General features: G+C 46.1%; 4 protein-coding genes across 20 annotated transcripts in view; 3 read left to right on the forward strand and 1 right to left on the reverse strand.

The window, feature by feature from the left end:
- Positions 1-18,308, forward strand: part of LOC117587637 (paxillin) — a 33,997-nt gene extending 15,689 nt beyond the window's left edge. For 5 of the 12 annotated variants that reach the window (XM_034278513.1, XM_034278508.1, XM_034278514.1 and 2 more), the window contains 2 exons: positions 1,385-2,080; positions 4,265-4,849. In XM_034278513.1, the coding sequence (XP_034134404.1) occupies positions 1,385-2,080; positions 4,265-4,531 (963 nt within the window). In that variant the 3' untranslated portion in view covers positions 4,532-4,849. Of the gene's footprint in view, positions 1-1,225; positions 1,311-1,381; positions 2,081-2,193; positions 2,866-4,264; positions 4,850-18,270 lie in introns of those variants that run through there. The other 7 variants (XM_034278511.1, XM_034278520.1, XM_034278518.1 and 4 more) reach the window with 4 other exon arrangements.
- LOC117587636 (peroxisomal acyl-coenzyme A oxidase 3) lies at positions 5,623-17,969 on the forward strand. Of its 4 annotated transcripts, XM_034278506.1 has the most exons (7): positions 5,624-5,968; positions 10,544-10,686; positions 10,748-11,671; positions 11,727-11,852; positions 11,920-12,265; positions 12,326-12,885; positions 17,958-17,969. In XM_034278506.1, exons 2-6 carry the CDS (start codon positions 10,552-10,554, stop codon positions 12,880-12,882), a joined length of 2,088 nt encoding a protein of 695 aa, XP_034134397.1. In that variant the 5' UTR covers positions 5,624-5,968; positions 10,544-10,551; the 3' UTR covers positions 12,883-12,885; positions 17,958-17,969. The 4 variants fall into 4 exon arrangements, with proteins under 4 accessions (XP_034134398.1, XP_034134397.1, XP_034134396.1 ...); XM_034278507.1 differs by lacking the exon at positions 17,958-17,969 and having other exon boundaries at positions 5,623-5,948; positions 12,326-13,120; XM_034278505.1 differs by lacking the exon at positions 17,958-17,969 and having other exon boundaries at positions 10,541-10,686; positions 12,326-13,120.
- On the reverse strand, positions 8,062-9,799 carry LOC117587641. Its single transcript, XM_034278526.1, has 3 exons — positions 8,959-9,799; positions 8,714-8,909; positions 8,062-8,644 (listed from the first exon to the last, which is right to left on the reverse strand). The coding sequence occupies exons 1-3, from the start codon at positions 9,740-9,742 to the stop codon at positions 8,155-8,157; spliced, it is 1,470 nt and encodes a 489-aa protein (XP_034134417.1). The 5' UTR covers positions 9,743-9,799; the 3' UTR covers positions 8,062-8,154.
- LOC117587648 (cell wall protein IFF6) lies at positions 14,101-16,705 on the forward strand. 3 transcript variants are annotated; one of them, XM_034278535.1, is made up of 6 exons: positions 14,101-14,252; positions 15,516-15,603; positions 15,663-15,909; positions 16,004-16,078; positions 16,169-16,388; positions 16,453-16,705. In XM_034278535.1, exons 2-6 carry the CDS (start codon positions 15,543-15,545, stop codon positions 16,627-16,629), a joined length of 780 nt encoding a protein of 259 aa, XP_034134426.1. In that variant the 5' UTR covers positions 14,101-14,252; positions 15,516-15,542; the 3' UTR covers positions 16,630-16,705. The 3 variants fall into 3 exon arrangements, with proteins under 3 accessions (XP_034134426.1, XP_034134428.1, XP_034134427.1); XM_034278536.1 differs by having other exon boundaries at positions 14,105-14,252; positions 15,511-15,603; XM_034278537.1 differs by lacking the exon at positions 16,004-16,078 and having other exon boundaries at positions 14,103-14,252.
- Positions 18,309-18,375: the final 67 nt, after the last annotated feature.

An 18,375-nucleotide genomic window follows, 5' to 3' on the forward strand; every position in this document is an offset into this window, starting at 1 on the left:
GTCTCTTTTTTCTATAACCAAATATCCATATAATTATGCGATCTACATACGTCTCTCAGTCTGTGTGTGTCTTTGTATACAAAAATATAAATATATTGAATTTTCAATATTTTTGTTGGCTCTTTCATTGCCAAAATCATCAACTGCTGGCTGACAGTGCCCGAATTTGCATTTCCCCTTTGCTCCTATCCGTTCCACATTGATCGAGATTTCCTTCTTGTCTTGCTTCCTGTCCTCCTGTCCTGTCCCTTCCACCCTCTTCTACGCTCTACTCTCTACACTCGAGCGAGTGTTTACCGTTTCTTTCGTGCTTGGCTCTCTGGCACACGCCCATGCGCTTTTTATGGGGAAATCCTGTTGGCCAGCCGGTCGGCGTTCGTTTTTATAGTCCCCCGCCAAGCTGCCAAGCGGCGATTTCTCGGCTTCTCCTTCTATTCGATTCTGTATACGATTTTAGCCTTAAAATAGAATATCAAAATGTTGAAAAACGACGGCAAACCCAATGGCAATTACTTTTGAGACTATACAGGAGCGCAACAAGGCTGTTGAGGGGTTGGGCGCCCAGACAAGAGACAGTCTGCTTAACAGTGAGCCATTGTACATTTTATTGAGGATGAATTAGATATAACAGTTATAGTGTAATAACCAGCATCTTAGATTAGGCTATCTACTCTTATTTGTTTTAGTCTTTTCCGTTCCAACATTTTTGTATATGTCGCGCGCCCACCCTGCCCCTCTCAGTTCTTGAACCGCACCTGTCAAAAGCATAATACGTTCAATTAGGCGTCTACCTACATATGTACATATGTATGTATGTTTGTATGTAGTTAAGAGGAGAGAAACCAGGCATGAGACGACACCAACAACACACTAAATGAAAATGCAAAGTTTATGAAAGAAAAATGAACATTGAAATGGAAACTTGCACAACGACAGACATGATCCATACACACACATAGAGAGACCTCCCCCGCCACCCACTAAAAACGATCGAAGACCCCCCCCCGCCTCCAAGCATTTGTATTTTTGGCAATGAACGGAATGAAAACTACGTCAACGTGCAAGAAAAATGCTTTTTCATATGAGGAGAGCGTCGTGCGCAACGAGGTTCAGACACACAAACGCACAACAGACACACACACACATACACACACTCATGTAATGTAAATCAGACAGGAGAAGCTATGGAAAGAGGAAGAGTAGAATTATTTTTGATATTTTTTGTTTGTAGCGGCGGCTAAAAGCAAAAGTTTTTGTGTTAGCGCTCACACAAGATTTGATTCAGTCGAGGCAGGCACATCGACGCACGAGTAAGAGCGACGGCGGATAGAGCCAGGATGCGAGGAAAGATAATAATCATTTGTCCACCCTTTCCTCACAGGTCAGCAGCAACGGAACGAACGGCACAGGCGGACAATTCACGAACTCTAGCCCGCAGCAGCAGCACACATCGACGGTGCAGCACCAGACGGTAACGGACTACGCCAGACCGAACAAGGGCAGCCAGCAGGCACATCTCACGCAGACCATCGAGGAGACGACCATCGTCGAGGACAGTCGCGAGGATCAGTTGGATTCTATGCTAGGAAACCTACAGGCAAACATGAGTCGCCAAGGAGTCAACACAGTGCAGAAGGGCTGCTGCAATGCATGCGAGAAGCCAATCGTCGGCCAGGTGATCACCGCCTTGGGCAAGACCTGGCATCCGGAGCACTTCACGTGCAACCACTGCAGCCAAGAGCTGGGCACCCGCAACTTCTTCGAGCGCGACGGCTTCCCCTACTGCGAGACGGACTACCATAATCTGTTCAGCCCGCGCTGCGCCTACTGCAACGGCGCCATTCTGGACAAGTGCGTCACCGCCCTGGACAAGACCTGGCACACGGAGCACTTCTTCTGCGCCCAGTGCGGCCAGCAGTTCGGCGAGGAGGGCTTCCACGAGCGCGACGGCAAACCCTACTGCCGCAACGACTACTTCGAGATGTTTGCCCCCAAGTGCAATGGCTGCAATCGGGCCATCATGGAGAACTACATCTCCGCTTTAAATTCGCAGTGGCATCCGGATTGCTTTGTCTGCCGGGTAAGTTCTTCAGCCATAGATGCTCGATGTCTATCTCTTTATTATGGATATATTTATGAGCACATATTAATGTAACTATTCCACATTCGCACGATCATGATTCCATTATCTAGGACTGCAAGAAGGCTGTGCGCGGAAAGTCCTTCTATGCCATGGAGGGCAAGCCCGTGTGTCCACAGTGCGTGGGCGTCGATGAGGAGGAATAGGGAGCCAGATACACACACACACACATCAGCAAGAAGCAAGAATCTGTTGTTGAAGTTCAGCAGCCAACAAAAATAGACCCAGAGCCAGATACAGATACATTTTTTGTACGAATATGCGCGCGAGCTGCGTGCCACTTTTTTGTGTCCGCTCGCTTTTTACTATCTTCAGCATCCATCCCCTGTGGGGCAGGCAGCAGCTGCACGCCGTTTGTCTCTGGCTATTTTCGGGCAACCTCAACCACAACCAGAACCACAGCAGCAGCACAACATCCAACAACCGAGGCAGCAGCAACCAAGCAACCAACAAAAACCCCTGACCTGACCTCTATCTGTGTCTGTTAACTGTATGCCGCTCCATGCTGGCCCGCTGCCACCCACAGCAGGTGCCGCTGGAGCAGTGGATACAGTAGCCACCCTCTATGATGGTCTCTGATTGCCCCTGACCCTGACCCTGGCCCACCCCCACTCTTGACTTGTTGTTGAACTTTTCTATGAAATTTTTGGTAGGCTTAAGTCTTTTAGGTACTTTTAAATTTTAATTATTTATGAAGATGAGCAACAATATTGTAATTTGTTTTTGTAAATAAAATTTAAATAATTACATATTAAAAAAAAAACACTTAAAAACAGCAACAAATCCTTTAAAAGGGAAAGCAGGGAAAAGTTGAAAAAAAGATTTTTCTCTTTTTTTTGTTGCTCCTCCCTCGCAGACGACAGGTGGACCGCACCTCGTGCCAAGGTCAGGGTCAGTTTGTGCTCTGACCTTGACATGTGTCTGCCTGTCGTCTCAGTTGTGGCTTTGTTGCTCTTGTTAAACAAATTACAATATTGTATGCCGTATATGTAAATATATCTTCTGCTCAGCGATCTCCTCCCAGCGGAAGCTCAGGGGAATAAATTACTTGTCGAAAACTATTTTCGCTGCTTACGTACGAGTATCATTATAGCTTTAAGTATTATAGTATCCTATACGATCGACTGTCTTCTATAAGAATCGCACTGTTTTATGGCCCCCTCGTTATATTGGGAATCTCGGGGGTGTTCATCGAATTGATTGACCAGCACAAAAATCCGACGAACTCGTCAATTCTTCAGCGCTGGAGTGCAAAAAGATTTTAAAAATATTTTCCAAAAATAGCCATTCAGCGCTGCAATCGCTATAAATAATATTAAATTATTTTCTTGTAGTTTTGTTTCATATTTTTAATATTATTTGTTACGCTCTGTGGCCCACTTTTCGTAAAATCCACAGAGCACATTTATGAAATGCCTCAAAGGCAACTGCTGCTGCACCTGTTGTTTATGGAAAATTGATTGATGTTTAGAGAGAGAGAGAGCGAAGCGCTCTCCAATGTCCTGATATCCATAGGAATGGTTTCTCTTGTTTTCCGTCTTCCTATTTTTTGCTGGATGTTCGCCAAAAGCGTGCGCAAAATGTTTTTGTCTTGGAAAGCCCTCTTGTTGCTTTGTTCTTGCTGTTTCTGAAATGTTTTTCCAAAAGGCATAGAAAATGAAATAAATGGCAAACACGGAGATGCAAAGCATGCAAATGAGATACATATGTATAAATGTAATATGTACATATTTATGTACATTATATTTATCATATTCAAATTTCATGCTGTCTTGTGTTTTCTGGTGCTGTTCACTTTTGTTTTGCTTCCAATTAGCTCACGCCAACCACCATGCACAGTGGAAAGAATATTTTACTTTGTCACATTTTTCGTGTGCGAACAAATTGTAATTAGGTTTTTGGTGCCCGCAGAAAATAGTATATGGATATTACGGCCCAATCGGTTTCTTCATGCCATATGCCAACTAATTTATAGTCGTAATTAGCCTCGTACGCTGGCAGCACTTGGCCACTTGCTCCGCTATAGATCATCCAAAAAGGCTTCACCCCCACATCCAAACCCATCATATTTGTAGTTTTGTTTTTTGATGGCGCAGTAATTATTTTCTTGCCTTTTCTTTGCAGGACTGTCGACAACCCTTCCAGGGTGGCTCGTTCTTTGATCACGAGGGACTGCCCTACTGCGAGACGCACTACCATGCCAAGAGAGGATCGCTCTGCGCCGGCTGCTCTAAGCCCATCACCGGACGCTGCATCACGGCCATGTTTAAGAAGTTCCATCCGGAGCACTTCGTTTGCGCCTTCTGCCTCAAGCAGCTGAACAAGGGCACCTTCAAGGAGCAAAAGGACAAGCCGTACTGCCATGTCTGTTTCGACAAGATATTCGGTTGAAATTTCCCAGAGTCTGTCGGACCGCAGCTGCCAAACTATTCACTAGCTATGGATATACACACACATAAAACTGTTTTTTATACGATTTACGACCACCCCGAACCCCGAACCCCAACCAACTTAAAGTGCTTTGTATAACCGAGTCAAATTAGTAATTTAATTAATGCAGAACGAGCTAGAGGGTTGCCCTGCCATCGCAATGTAATCAATTAGCAGACACTAATCCCAATCAATTATGTCGGTCATCTTGATATTTTTACTCGTTCAGCAAACATGCAGAATGACCACGGAATGATAATAAATAAATGAGAAAGCTAAGAAGATCTTGTACTACTAGCCACAATCCTGTTGGACTGGACGGGTGACAAAGGGTAATTGAGCTCATTCTGGATTGGTTTTCTTAAGAAAGAAATTGCTTCGTTGAGGAGAGGAAAATACAATACACAACAGAAAATACAAGTCGTCAAAACTAAATATTAGCTAAAAAGAAAGGTTAAGTTCTTTCTAAGTAGAAAACATTTCACTATCGGACGGCACAGGCAACTCTGGATTTTAGTCATTAACTTAAACATGGATTATTTACATAAAACTGATATTTAAGGGTGTTAGTGAGGTCTCCTTTTATTGCATTTTTATTACAATTTTTAATCAATTTATGAGAGATGATAACGGTTATTAAATTTAACTCCTTTTTAATTTACTGTACAAAATCAGCTTTGCGCATGTGCGCCCAAGAGCGAACCCCGAAAGAGAGCGCCTGTGGTGAATACGTCACCTTCTTAGTTAATTCACCATTGCCTGACTGACCTTCGAAACATTCTACTCTTAACCATAGTCAGTTTCATGAGTACCCTGTACGCCCTGCCAATCGTTTTGGCTCTGTAGTATCTTTGTATCTGTAACTTTGCACGTTAATTCACACACACTGAAGCAACTCGATGCCGGCCGGTTTATTTGCCGCCTCGCTCTCACGCTAGCCACTTGACATTGGGGCTGAAAGAAGCGTGGTTGGCCATAGAGCATGTGTGCGTGAGGTGCGCGCCCCTATAAAACGCTGTAGCTGTAGGGTTTCCAGCACGTCCGTTTGTTATGAATCAGCAGTCATTCGGAAAGAATCCATCGGTCCGGGTCGGTTGCCAGTTGTGAGTTGTGCCAGTTGCCAGTTTCCAGCGTCGCTCGTCATCCGTCGGTCGTGTTTTGTGCCTTTTATTAATTCAGCGTGGGCGTGGGCGTGTGCTCAGTGCTGTGTGCTCGTACGTACGTGCATACTCAACGACGAATCGCTTGTTTAATTAGCTGCCAGTCATCCAGCTAACCGAGTGTGTAGTGAGCTCAGCTTGTGCCGGGCATTTCCATTCCGAGTAGTGGAAAACTCCATCGAAAAATAGCAGGCAGCCAGCATCAAAAGTGACTCCAGGTGAAGAAGAAGCGCTACAGGTTGGTGTTAGTGTATGCTTGTGTTGGTGTATTCTGTACTCCGCAGGCCTACAAATGTAAACACACAGATGGGCACATACACATCTTTACGATTATAGAGAAAATCTACCTCTCAGCCTCTCTGTGTCTCTGCCTCTTGCTCTCTCTCTTGGCGCTCACCGCAAAGGCGTTTCGTTTGCTACCTGGTCGTTGTTTTTGCAGTGTTATGTAACAGGAGAAGTAACTGGAATAGTATTTCGAGTCCTTAACTAAACAAGTCATCGTCTTCATGATATCACTACACGCCTGGCATGGCTTGGCCTAGCACTGAAATATTGCTAGACAATAACAATGGGGAGCAGCAACGGTAATTGGATGTATTGTGGTTCCAATTGAGTGTCCCCTCCCTCTTACTCCATGCATTTATGTATGTGTCTGTGTGAGAGAGTGATGATTGTGTGCTAATTTGTCAGTGTGTGGTGTGTAAATAAAAGGGAAATTAGCGGTGCAGTTGTTATTGTCAACAGTGGGACGATAAATTGCATTATAATTCATTTAATTTAACGTCCCATCACAGTTATTCGGTGCTGCTGCTGGTTAGGGTTTGAGTACCGCCCCCCAATTATCGGGGGAAACGAGTAAAAATAAGTTTTCAGTTATTTTCATGCCCAAGGTTAATGGACACTCCCCACTCCAACACCCCCATCAGGTTGGGTCACGCAACAGCTTCGCTCCCTCGAGTCGGACAGTGGGAAGGGTACAACATTTTGTTCATTATTTTACATGCAATCTCCACCTGGCGCTGGCACTCCACATGCCAGAGTTTGTCACGTAAGCCAGCCAGCAGTCTGCGGTTGGTCGCTCGCCTATAGCTGATCTGCTGCCCAACGACCAACGTCTTCCGTTGCTTATCAGTTATTTTCGGGCACTTGCTGCATATGTTTGCAGACTCTGCTCTTTGCTCTGCTCTTCTGATCAGGCTCCAGTTATTTTTTATGACTTTATTTGTTTGTTTGCCTCTCTGCTGTACCCACTTGAGACCCGATCCCGTGCGCGTACCCACCCCTATCTGGTTGTTTCTATTTCGGTTTCAATTACAAAATCCATCTTGAGTTTCGCGTGAATTGCTTCCGCCATGACTCCGCAAACAACAATCGAAAAGCGACTCATGCTCGTACCTAAGATTGCGAAAAAGCTTGGTAAACATTCTCAAAAACCCATAGAACCCCAAACGACTTGTGGATGGTTAGTTGGTAAGGCCCGAACCTAGACCAATGTGTTCTTATCACGCCCGTGGCCGTTGCCGAACCAACCGAGTCACCAACGTGACACATCTGCTAATTAATAACATCATAATTGCCATAATTATTGCTAATAGATCGCTAAATCGATTGGCTTTTGTTGCCATTCGAAAGCGAATCACTCCGCTAAGTATTAGCAGCGTGATACCCGTTATCCAACCAAATGCTTTTTCGGTATCTAAGTTGAAGTACATTCATTTACTTATCGCTTCCGATTTATCACGCACGTTTCGACTTTTAGTCGCAATTGCCCACTACAAAGTGTGATCATAGTCTATATTTTTGCACACTTTTTTGGGTAACTTATCTCACACTTCTTATCAAACTCTTTACCCCGATTCTTGGAAAAACCGTATCTCGAATGAAGCAAATCAAAGTCCTTCCTTACAAAACGCACTTGGAGATTGTTACAGCTGAGATTACGTGGTGAGCAACAGTCCACCTGTCCACCAGTACCCCCCATTCATATAATCAAATTCGAGATATGTTTGCTCTAATTAGTTCAATAGTTTCGGTACCTCTATCCATTTTAACCGCTTTTATGTTAGCAAATCTTATCTGGCATTGACCCTTAATGTTTGTACGTCATATCCTGGTCCAAAGTTCGAACTATAATTTTCTCCACGCAGTTGCATGATCTTTACCCACTTATAGTTACCACTTAAAGAGTCCAAAGTACGTAATCTATTTGTGTGTTTTAGTGATACATTAACTTTGATACATTCAGCATTTACGGCCCCAATTCCAGACACTTGGGAATTGGGAACCCCAAACCCATTTAATGGATAGACATCTGAACACAAAGTCACCGCAAATGATTGCCAAAACAGTTTAATCTTTGCAATTAGCAAATTAACAATAACAAGTAGAATTTTCATGTCATGTCAGAGAGAAGTCAGAGAAGTCTCACAAGTCGCCCTCCTCCAGCTTAAAGACCTGGCGATCCATGTCCGTGTAGCAGCCTTCGCTGGCCGGGTCATCCCTTTCCTCATCGAGCAGGCAGTAAATGTCGTCAATCTCCTGCTTGATGATCTCATTGCCGAGCTTCTTCCAAAAGGGGCGGCAGCGGTTCTTCCACTGGCGCAGATTGAAGAACGCGCAATATCGCGTCGTGGAGGACTTCAGCATGGCCATGTACAGGGGCGTGATCTCATCGGCCATCAGCTTGGCCAGCAAGTAGTTTGTCGTCTTCAGGCTGTGATCATCGTTGAAGTCCACGTAGATGCGCTTGGCCTGCTCGTAGCACTTTTTGGCAATGCTCGTCTTTTGTGTATCCTTGGCGAATATTTTGCCCAGATGAAGCAGAATCTCTGCCTCTGTGTCCTTGTGTGAGTACAAGCGCGAGAGACGTAGAGCTTTCTTGTAGCTGGAAATGGCCTTGTCGGGGTTTGCAAGGCTGCAAGAAATGATCAAACATGAGCCAAGGGTACCCCAAAGGGTACTCCACTTGCTACTTGCTACTCACATCTCGGCGCATTGTCCATGAAAGAGATAATACTTGATATTCAGCTTGACAAACTTGTAATCTGTGCAGGCTATGATTTGTGGTCTGATCTGCTCCAGGCACTGCTGGGCGGCATTGTAGTTGCCGCTCTCCATCAGAAAGTAGGCACGCTCCAGGAAGGTGTCACAGAAGATGTCCAAATTCTTCTCTCTGCCAACTAAGAGGAAATGGAATGGGTTCATGGATAAGCACAGACCCCAACTCACTTTCCGCAATAAGAACTGTGGCCCTGCGTGCTATGTCTATGGCCTCCTGCGGCTGCTGGCGCACAATCTGCTTGCCGTGGATGAGCAGCTGGCGTGCGAGATCCTGGGCCACCAGTTCGTGCAGCGTCTGGCTGCCGGCGCGCATGTCTGGCTGGGCGGTCCACACATGGCCACGCACCAAATTCATGGCAATCTGGAAGTAGCTGATGGCATCGGAGCGCTGTCCCAGGCGCACCAGGTACATGGCGTAGGTGTAGTAAATGCGAGCAACCATTTCAGCGGCATCCCGCTCCTGGCCTTCGATGTTGCGGCAAAGCCCCACAATGTGCTCCAGCACCGAGGTCAGAGCGTAACTGTACTTCTCTCTATGTGGCTCCAGCAGCACCATCGTCTGGTAGAACAGCGAAAAGCACTCCTTCAAGCCCTTCAGCTTGTGCCGGCGCACTGCCAGCTCGGCCTGCTTTAGATTTTCAATCACGGCGTACAGCAGTGGGCGATCGTCGGTGATTCGCTCCCGAATGTTGAGGCTGTCGTAGAGGCTCTGCTCCTTGCCGGCCAGACAGCGCAGAAATTCCGGCAACATGTGACATCCGGCGCAGCGCAGCTCCTCCTCGAGAGCCTCATAGACCGGACCCTTCACGCGTCGCGCCTCCTCGTAGCTCAGTGAAGTGATGCTCTTGCGTATCTGCTCCCGATCAAAGGTGACATCGCGAAAGGCGCGATGTGGAAATTTCGATTTGATTTGCCGCGAAAGCCGCATCATTTCCTTGTGTCGTTGCGCCATGATGAAACGCGAATTAAGTAACAAGTAAACTGTTTGTCAGGCTATTCCTGTTGAAGCTCTGATTTGTTTTTTGAATGATTTATAGCGGGTAAATAGATTGTTAGGATACGAATGTAACGTTCGAATGTATCGCGAGAGCTGCCCAGGCGTTGCCACATCAACAAAACAAATACACTTGGCACGCATTTAATGTATGAATGGTGCATTTGTTAGAGTTATTCTTAGAAATTTCGCAATTAAATCCTAATTCGACACACAAAAACCTGCAACGAATTTGTTTCTGTTGTTATCGAGCACTCGATATGCACATACAAAATTATCGAATATTTAATGGATAGCTGACACAAGCTGGCTGCTATGAAACAAGTCACACATGTGCTCGCGCCCAAACTGTTTTTAAAATATTTTATACATCATTTTGCATTTTCGGTCTGCTAAGATCCCAAATGCATGAGTTTAATTTAAAAATAATTTATGTGTGATGCGAAAATAGCAGTGGCATGAAATTTGCATTGACAAAATCCACAAAGACACTAATGCAGTCGGAAAATGACTCTTGAAATTGTTGCAAAACTGCAGAGACACTGAACCCTTGAGGTTGGGGCTTACTATGGCTTCGAGCAACTGGCACGTTGGCAGATAATGCCCAACTGGAGTGCTTCCACTTGATAGACAGACGACGTTGGGTAATTAAAGTCGTGGGCGAGATTGGACTTGGGCGCACTTGGTCGGCAAACGCGAAGCTGTCGACAGTTCAAATCAGAATTCAAAACTCTGACCAATTTCGCTTTCTTTTAGCAGAACACAAAATGGCCAACGAGGAGACAAGCTTCATACCCGATCTGCCAACTGGCGGGCCACTCTCGGTGTACCGCAAGCGGGCAAACTTTGACTGGAAGCGGCTGCGTTTGATCTTCGAGAAGGAGCAGGGACTGCGCATCAAGGTGAGTGTTAGTCGCTGACCAAGCCACAGACCAACTAACATTTACCCTCTATGCAATGCAGTACAAAGTGTGGAAGCGCTTGGAGAGCGACCCTCTCTTCGCACATGCCTCGCGCACGCTGCCGATGGACGAGCAGAAGCGACTGTGCGCCATGCAGGTGAATCGCATGAAGCAACTGGATCTGGTGCCCAAGGAGATCGAGAGCTTGAGCTTCTCCGCCAAGACCAAGTATTTGATGTACATAAACGAGGCGCTGGCCAGCTACTCGCCCAGTCTCTCGGTGAAGATTGCTCTGGGCGTGGGGCTGTTCAACAATGCCATTCGGGCACTGGGCACAGAGAAGCATCACAAATACATTGAGGCTGCGTGGAATCGTGAGGTAATCACATGCCTGGCCGTCACAGAGCTCTCGCATGGCAGCAACACCAAGAGCATACGGACCACGGCCACCTACGATCCGAGCACACAGGAATTTGTCATCAACACACCAGACTTCGAGGCGGCCAAGTGTTGGGTGGGCAACCTCGGCAAGACGGCAACGGTGGCCATGACCTTTGCCAATCTGTACACTGCCGATGGGCAGAGCCACGGCCTGCATGGCTTCCTCATCCCCGTGCGCGATCCCAAGACATTACTCTCCTATCCGGGCGTCCTCGTCGGGGACATTGGCGAGAAGTGTGGCCTGAATGGCATCGACAATGGCTTTGTGGTCTTCAGCAATTATCGCATTCCACGCGACAATCTGCTCAATCGCACGGGCAACGTCACCCCCGAGGGCGTCTACGAGAGTGTCTTCGCAGAACCGGGCAAGGCTCTGGGCGCAGCTCTGGAGAGCTTCTCCGCTGGCCGCATTGGCATCATGCAGGAGTCGGCCAATACCCTGTGCAGTGCCGCTGTCATTGCCGTTCGCTATGCTGCGGTACGCAAACAGTTTGGACCGGAGCGACAGGGCGCAGAGGTGGCCATCGTGGAGTATCAGTTGCATGTGAGTTTGCCTCGGTAGCGTATCCTTGCAGCCATCTATAATCCTTTTCCCTCAGCAATATCGCATCTTTCCCTATCTGGCTGCCGCCTGTGTGCAGAAGATCGCTGTCGAGGAGCTGACCACCACATATCTGGAGATCATAGAACGCTCCCAGGCGGATTCCAATGGCTTTGATATACTGGTGAGCCACACCCCAAATAATCCTCTTGAAATCTCTCTTATCTCTGTTTTGTTTTTTGCCTTTGCAGACCCAAAACGCCGCGGAGATTCATGCGCTGATATCCGCCTCCAAGCCGCGCATTACTTGGGCCGCCCGGGATGCCATTCAGGAGGCGCGCGAGGCTTGTGGTGGTCACGGCTATCTGGCTGCCGCCAAGCTGGGTCAAATGCGCACCGATCACGATCCCCTGTGCACCTACGAGGGCGATAACAATGTGCTGGGCCAGCAGGCTTCCAACTGGCTGCTGCGTCAGTGGGCGGCCAAGGAGCTGGAGACGCCAATTGGCAGCGTGCGATTCCTGGAGCGAAGGGAGCAGCTTATGGGCCTGCGCTACGCTCAACTTGTGGCAAAGAGTCCCCTTTCCAGCTGGGAATGTGAGTGGAAGTTCGGCAAGTCTCCCTGTGCGCTGACTAATCTCTCATTTTCTCTTACAGTCGCGCTCAGCTGCTATGAGTGGCTGCTCTGCCATCTGATGGCCCACACCACAGCCCACATTGAGGGTGAACTTGCAGCTGGCGGGAGCAAGTTTGATGCCCGTAACAACTCGCAGGTGGCCGGCGCCCGTGAGCTCTCTCTGGCCTACGCCGAGTACTTTGCCCTGTTCCGTTATGTGGAGCATGTGCGTCGCCTCAAGGTGGAGCCTGCGTATGGCAAGGTGTTGCGCCTGCTCTACGACGTGTACGCCATGTCGCTGCTGGAGAAGCACATGACCACCTTCTATGTGGGTGGATTTGCCCAAGGAAACGACTTTGCTGCAGCCGTGCGTAAACTCCTACTAGATAGCTGCCTGCAGCTGAAGGATGTGGCCGTGAGCGTCGCCGATGCCATTGCCCCACCCGACTTTGCCCTCAACTCGGTGATTGCCCGAGCCGATGGCCTGCTCTATGAGAATCTGCAAAACGAATTTATGACCAACGAGGGCGCCTTCCAGCGCTCTTCTTGGTGGCGTGACGTCATCATACCACAGCCCCAGGAGAAGTCCAAGCTCTGAAGAGTCCAAGAAGATGGGGGGTGAAGGTGGAAGGTAAAGACAAGTGCCTGATGATCGTCGCTGGTGGTGTTCCTAATACCCATCCTAAAGTAGATCGTAGTTATTGTTGTTGCCACACAAATTGTGGCAAATTTGCATTTGCATTCACCATACACTATGCCGTACATTCAAGTATTTTAAGATCAAATCTGTTACTACCCTACGATTCAGCATGTTAAATAATAAACATTAAATGATATTCCCCCAATAGAGAAGGGGGAGAAAGAACTGCCTGTGTCCCCAATTGGATTCGCACGATGATCGATGATAGAATTCATGAAATATAAACTGAAAAGTTGACAAAATCCCCGCAAAACTACGCAAAACAAAGATAACTGCATGAGGGGCTAGCACTTCAAATCTCTTTTAGGCTATCCTTCGTCACAAAAATGCTACTCGCCTGCGACAATGCGTCGGCCAGAGCTGAAGTCTTTGGCGCGGCACAGTGTGAACTCAACCGAAAATAAGCGGCAAAAGTCCAAAACTTTATGAGCTCTTTGGATATACATACGCATCTAATTGAGTATTTTTCAGAGTTTTAAAATTTAAAATTTTAATTTTCAATTTAATATATATGAATGTATGTATGTATAATTCACTCAAAGTAGAAAACTGTTTCAGTTATGCAAAAATTAATCGAACTCTCATTCCCTTATCTGAAATGGCCCATTGTGCAATGGGGCTGAGGATCGAGAGTTGAAACTTCTGCGTGCGCAGCTGGGTCTCGGTCACAGACGAAGCATAGGCGAAAAGAGAATTGCGACCCCACGCGCTCTGTATGCTGTGCGTAACGGTGCACCCAAATTGCAGGGAGATTCGTACCAAGGTGCTTCGCCATCATGGAATACTTCGCGATTCAAGTAGGTCTGCTTTAAGTTGATCAGCTCTTGGCTGTGTTTGTCCAATCTACTGCCCAATAAACAAAGAACAAAGGCATATAAAATGCTAAAAGCTTTTGCCAAACGTAACTCTTTCGATCGAAAAGAAGCAGCAAACAAACGAAACTATTTTTTTGATTTTTGTTTTTGCATTCTAATTAGTCAGCCATCAACGTGAAGTTTACTCTCTCACATTGATTCCCTCAAGCGTAGGAGAAACCGAACGACAGTATCATATCATCGTCGTCGTCGTCATCAGCAGTCAGCCACAGGTGTCAGCCCGGTTATAAGAGGACCAGCCTGGTCTACGATCCGGCTCAGACGTTCCACAGTTGCGGCACAGTGAAGAAGCGCGAGAGAGAGCGGCCGAGAGAATCTGCCACCGAAATCTAACAACTGAACCCGACAAAAAAACTGGTCAAGAACCGAATCACTGAATAAACACATCATTAAGTGAGTCGAGGCGGAACGCTGGGTTGTGTCGCTGTTCGTAGTGTTTCGGGACTCAGCTGTCGAGCTCTCCCAGCGATCTCTACAATATATTATTGTTGGTTTTGCCAATTTGTGGCGCAGTTTTTGTTTTGTATTTGAGTTCAGAGTGTCGATTCTGTATGTATGTGATGTGTTGTTGGGAGCTTTATCAGCAAAATGCGATTCAAATGATGATGCTCTACGAGTGTACCAATCAGAACATTTCACTGAACATCAATGTCATGGCATTGTAAAGGCCAAAGTAACAGAATGTGTTGTCGTGTTCTCTTCTAAAGTGCGACTCGAGTGCCGAGTGCCGACTGCTAAGTGCCGTTCCTTTGTTTTGTGCCGTGCCGTGCCGGGGGAGCACAACAAAAAGTTGTGCAAAAAAGTTGCTAATTACAAGTCATATGCGGCACTTAATGTCCAAAAATTGAAATTAGAAAAAACCAAATTATAAATCATCTGACACGACCGGTTATGGCTTAGTCCAAAAAGTCCAACAAAACTCATTCAATTAGAACAGAAAACACTTCAAGTAAAGAAATCTCCGCTCCCACGACAGCTCTTCTGTAAAAAAAAAACCAACAATAAAAACATAAACAAATTGGAATATAAATGACAAACAGAAAACAAAGAGATCTTCTTGCTGCTTAAATTTCTAAACGTTGAACAAAAATGATTGAAAACCGGTTCGGTTCGGTCCTCAATAATATATGTACATAGTCATATGGAGATCGATTAATTTACATTTTGGGGATTTCCGTTTTCAATTTGGGGTGGTCTCTCTCCCTCTCTGTCTCTTTCTTTGTCTCTCTTGCCCCCCCCCCCCCCCCCCAGCACAGAATTGTTTGTGATTTTTGCAAAATCATTATTGGAAAATCGTGTAAAGGCAATTAAACGGGCTTTGGCTGCCTGCACAATTTATGAAATGTTGGCAATTGTTAATTATTGGTTTCATAGACAGACTCCGGTTGTGTGGGATAGTCGGGGATGTACCTCTGTGGTGGGTTGGAGTGGAAGGGCTGCTTATGATAATGAGTGAGAAAACAATAACCAGATGAGCTTCTCCGCTTACACAAGCTTCCGCTTGGATCAATGGCAGATTTGCGTATCCAAACATCACATTAAAACAATATCCATATGCATCCCATCGCAGAGCGCAAACCTGTTCGTTTTGCACTAATTAATGAACCAGTTTTTTCATCATCACTCGACTCTTTTGTTTGTCTTCCTTTGGCACAGCTCAGACCCCAATGCGATTGAAGTAGAATGTGGAAATATTTGCTGATTTGTGTGGTGATGAGTGCCCTCAACGAGGAATCTTCGGCGGGTAAGTACAGTCCCAGTTCCAGCAAAAAATCCTTTCAACTAAAACTTCCTGCATTTTAGCTGGCCAGCAGCCGAGACGACGTCGCGGTTATACCGGCGGCTATGCTGCCGGCATTGCCAGCAGCGGCGGCGGAGGCGGAGGCGTGGGCCACAGCAGCTATGTGAGCACAGGTGGCGGTGGAGGCGGAGGCTACTACGACTACGATGACTATGATGGCAACTCGCCCAACTTTGGCATCATCGATCCGTATCTGTTCCATCAGCAGCTGACGAACCACATTCTGGCCCAGAACTACGCGAACCAACAGTGAGCACGGCGAGGGGGTTGAGCCTCGATTTTTGGGTAGTCTTTAGTGAGGGATAAGGGGTAAACCTAACCGCTTGTTCCTCTGTTTTTGTAGAGCTATAACGGGTCTGGCCACGGCTGGCAATGCTTTTGCATCTGCGGATGCCTCTCTAGTCGACGACGACGACACGTAATTACTTGCAGCTAACTGCTAACACACAACTAACCCACCTAAACCGCAGCTAGACTAAGACTAATCCTTTGGGTCTATACTTTACAGTCGCATCCAGCAGCAGATTGCCGCACAGCAGGCCTACCACGACAATCTGGTGCGTCAGAACCGCTACAGGGGAGGCTCGGGTTCGGGCTCGGGCTCGGGCTCGGGTTCATCCAGCGGCTCCTACAACTCCCATCGCTATGCACCCAGCTATGCCGCTGCCTCGGGCTCCATTGGACCCAATGGGCATCGCCAGACGGCCTACATTAGTCCTGCTAATGCGGTGAGTAAACACTACTGATCCTTTACCAGATCCTTTCCTAACGCAACTCCTTTTTCTTCCACAGGCCTCGCCCAACATTGTGAATCGTTTCGGTGGCTCATCCTCGGGTGGTGGCGGCGGCTACAAAGGAGTCTCCGTCTCCTCCTACAGCCACAGCAATGGCGATGGCACCAGTCGTCGCGGTGCTCAGACCACTGTCAATGACAATGGTAAGGTCACCTCGTACTCGACGCACTCTTAAAGGGATTCCAATCGTTTCAATATCGACTTACATTTCGTTTCGTTTGTATGACAGAAAAAATAAATATTTTTTTCTACGTATTTTTTTATTATAAATACGAGTAAATATTCGCGGACTTTCTCATCTGGTGGGGGTTTCCAATATGGAGCTTTCTTTTTATTAGAAAGTTTCCATCTCGCTTTCTGCAGGCAGGGCCAAAGCGCGGCACACCCATAACGCATAACACATCGAAATTTAATTTCAAATGAAATGCAAATTGTTTGATAACCTTGATTTTGATTTTGCTTAATCTTATGTACAATGCCTTACACCTACGAGTGGTCCAGTTGTCGTATTTGTTGCTCTATATATAAATGAATATTTGAGTTTGTTCCTTGTATTGCTGTGATTATAGTTTATGTACGCGGTTTCAAGGGTCTTCTGTTGCTATGTTGCTTTTTGGAACAATGAAACAAATCTGAGCTCCATGTAAGCTCTGTGGGCAGTGTTCTATCTGTACAACCCTAAGAACTATTATTTACGAATTTAAATTGAAGAATTCATTAAATTATTCCCAAACAAAACTCTCTGGCTAGATTTTGTTTTATTTTATGTTTTTTTACGGTTGAGTGGACCTTATCAGGGGTGACAGGAAATGATCTAATACCTAGGGGACAATATTCGAAAGAATATAAAAGAAGAAAACGACGTACAAAAAGTTTGGCAGAATTATTCAAGGTCTTGGGAAAACGTACAATATATAATTTAAAAAAACGAGAAGGGACGTGTGAGACGCTGCTTACGCGTCACAGCTCATATTATTACACTTGTAACAGTGTGAGCATACAGAAGTCTCGATGCAAAATTGGGTGGCTCTAGCTTTTACAGTCTCTGAGATCCAGGCGCTCAGCAAGACGGACGGACAGACAGACAAATTGGCTCGCCTATTGATGCTGATCAAGAATTTATATACTTTAGGGGGTCGGAAACGTTTCCTTCTGTGCGTTACATACAACCGCATTAAAGGGTACTCTTCGAGTACCTGGTATAAACAAATTTCTATTTCAAAACTCGTAATCTGCATCGCTGAGCACGAAATTCTTGTTCCCATTTAGTCACAAACTTTAATTGAGATTTTTGTTTCTCAATAAGAATTTGTAACTTAAATGGAAACAAGATTTTGCACTCAGCGATTTGGATTGGGCAACAGAATAGAAGAGTATCGACCCGTCTTTTCACAGGCAAATCAAAAATATATTCTTCATCTATGCATATTCGTATAATTTGCTGGGATCGTAGTGGCTCCCTTCTGTGTGAAACATCTAAGCATCAGATCGTCATCCAATCAGATTGAACTGATTGTTATCATCTCATCGAATGCCCCGCCGGAAGTCATAAAACTGTATCCAAGTTTGTTTACAAAACAAAAAACTAAAGCCGTAATCGGAATCGCTGAGAACGAAATGTTGTACTTCCTCAAAACTAGGCTCAAGGTTGCCTATGTGTTCCTTTACCTTACTCTCAATTTTCTAAGTTCAAGCTCAGCTAATTGCAATCAGCTACCGCACACATGTGCATATAGACACCCAATGATCTGAACAATTATACATGGCAACCATATACAACGGGTGTGCTGGAGGCCGATCAAGGTGCTGCGAAACCAACACAAACACAACCCAACAAAAATGTAGAATAAATCCATAAATATACAGGCAGATGATGTCGCAATTAACTTTCATCATTTGAGCTTTCTGCACCAATTGCGAG

This window comes from Drosophila guanche, unplaced genomic scaffold, assembly GCF_900245975.1.
Source record: "Drosophila guanche unplaced genomic scaffold, DGUA_6, whole genome shotgun sequence".
Classification (NCBI taxonomy): domain Eukaryota; kingdom Metazoa; phylum Arthropoda; class Insecta; order Diptera; family Drosophilidae; genus Drosophila; species Drosophila guanche.

Coding starts and splice junctions, on each gene's coding strand:
- LOC117587641 (XM_034278526.1), bottom strand. CDS start 9,742: ATGGCGCAACGACACAAGGAAATGATGCGGCTTTCGCGGCAAATCAAA. Junction 8,910..8,958: donor CACAGTTCTTATTGCGGAAA/GTGAGTTGGGGT, acceptor ATTTCCTCTTAG/TTGGCAGAGAGAAGAATTTG. Junction 8,645..8,713: donor CATGGACAATGCGCCGAGAT/GTGAGTAGCAAG, acceptor CATTTCTTGCAG/CCTTGCAAACCCCGACAAGG.
- LOC117587636 (XM_034278507.1), top strand. CDS start 10,552: ATGGCCAACGAGGAGACAAGCTTCATACCCGATCTGCCAACTGGCGGG. Junction 10,687..10,747: donor AGCAGGGACTGCGCATCAAG/GTGAGTGTTAGT, acceptor TATGCAATGCAG/TACAAAGTGTGGAAGCGCTT. Junction 11,853..11,919: donor CCAATGGCTTTGATATACTG/GTGAGCCACACC, acceptor TTGCCTTTGCAG/ACCCAAAACGCCGCGGAGAT.
- LOC117587648 (XM_034278535.1), top strand. CDS start 15,543: ATGTGGAAATATTTGCTGATTTGTGTGGTGATGAGTGCCCTCAACGAG. Junction 15,604..15,662: donor CAACGAGGAATCTTCGGCGG/GTAAGTACAGTC, acceptor CCTGCATTTTAG/CTGGCCAGCAGCCGAGACGA. Junction 16,389..16,452: donor ACATTAGTCCTGCTAATGCG/GTGAGTAAACAC, acceptor TTTCTTCCACAG/GCCTCGCCCAACATTGTGAA.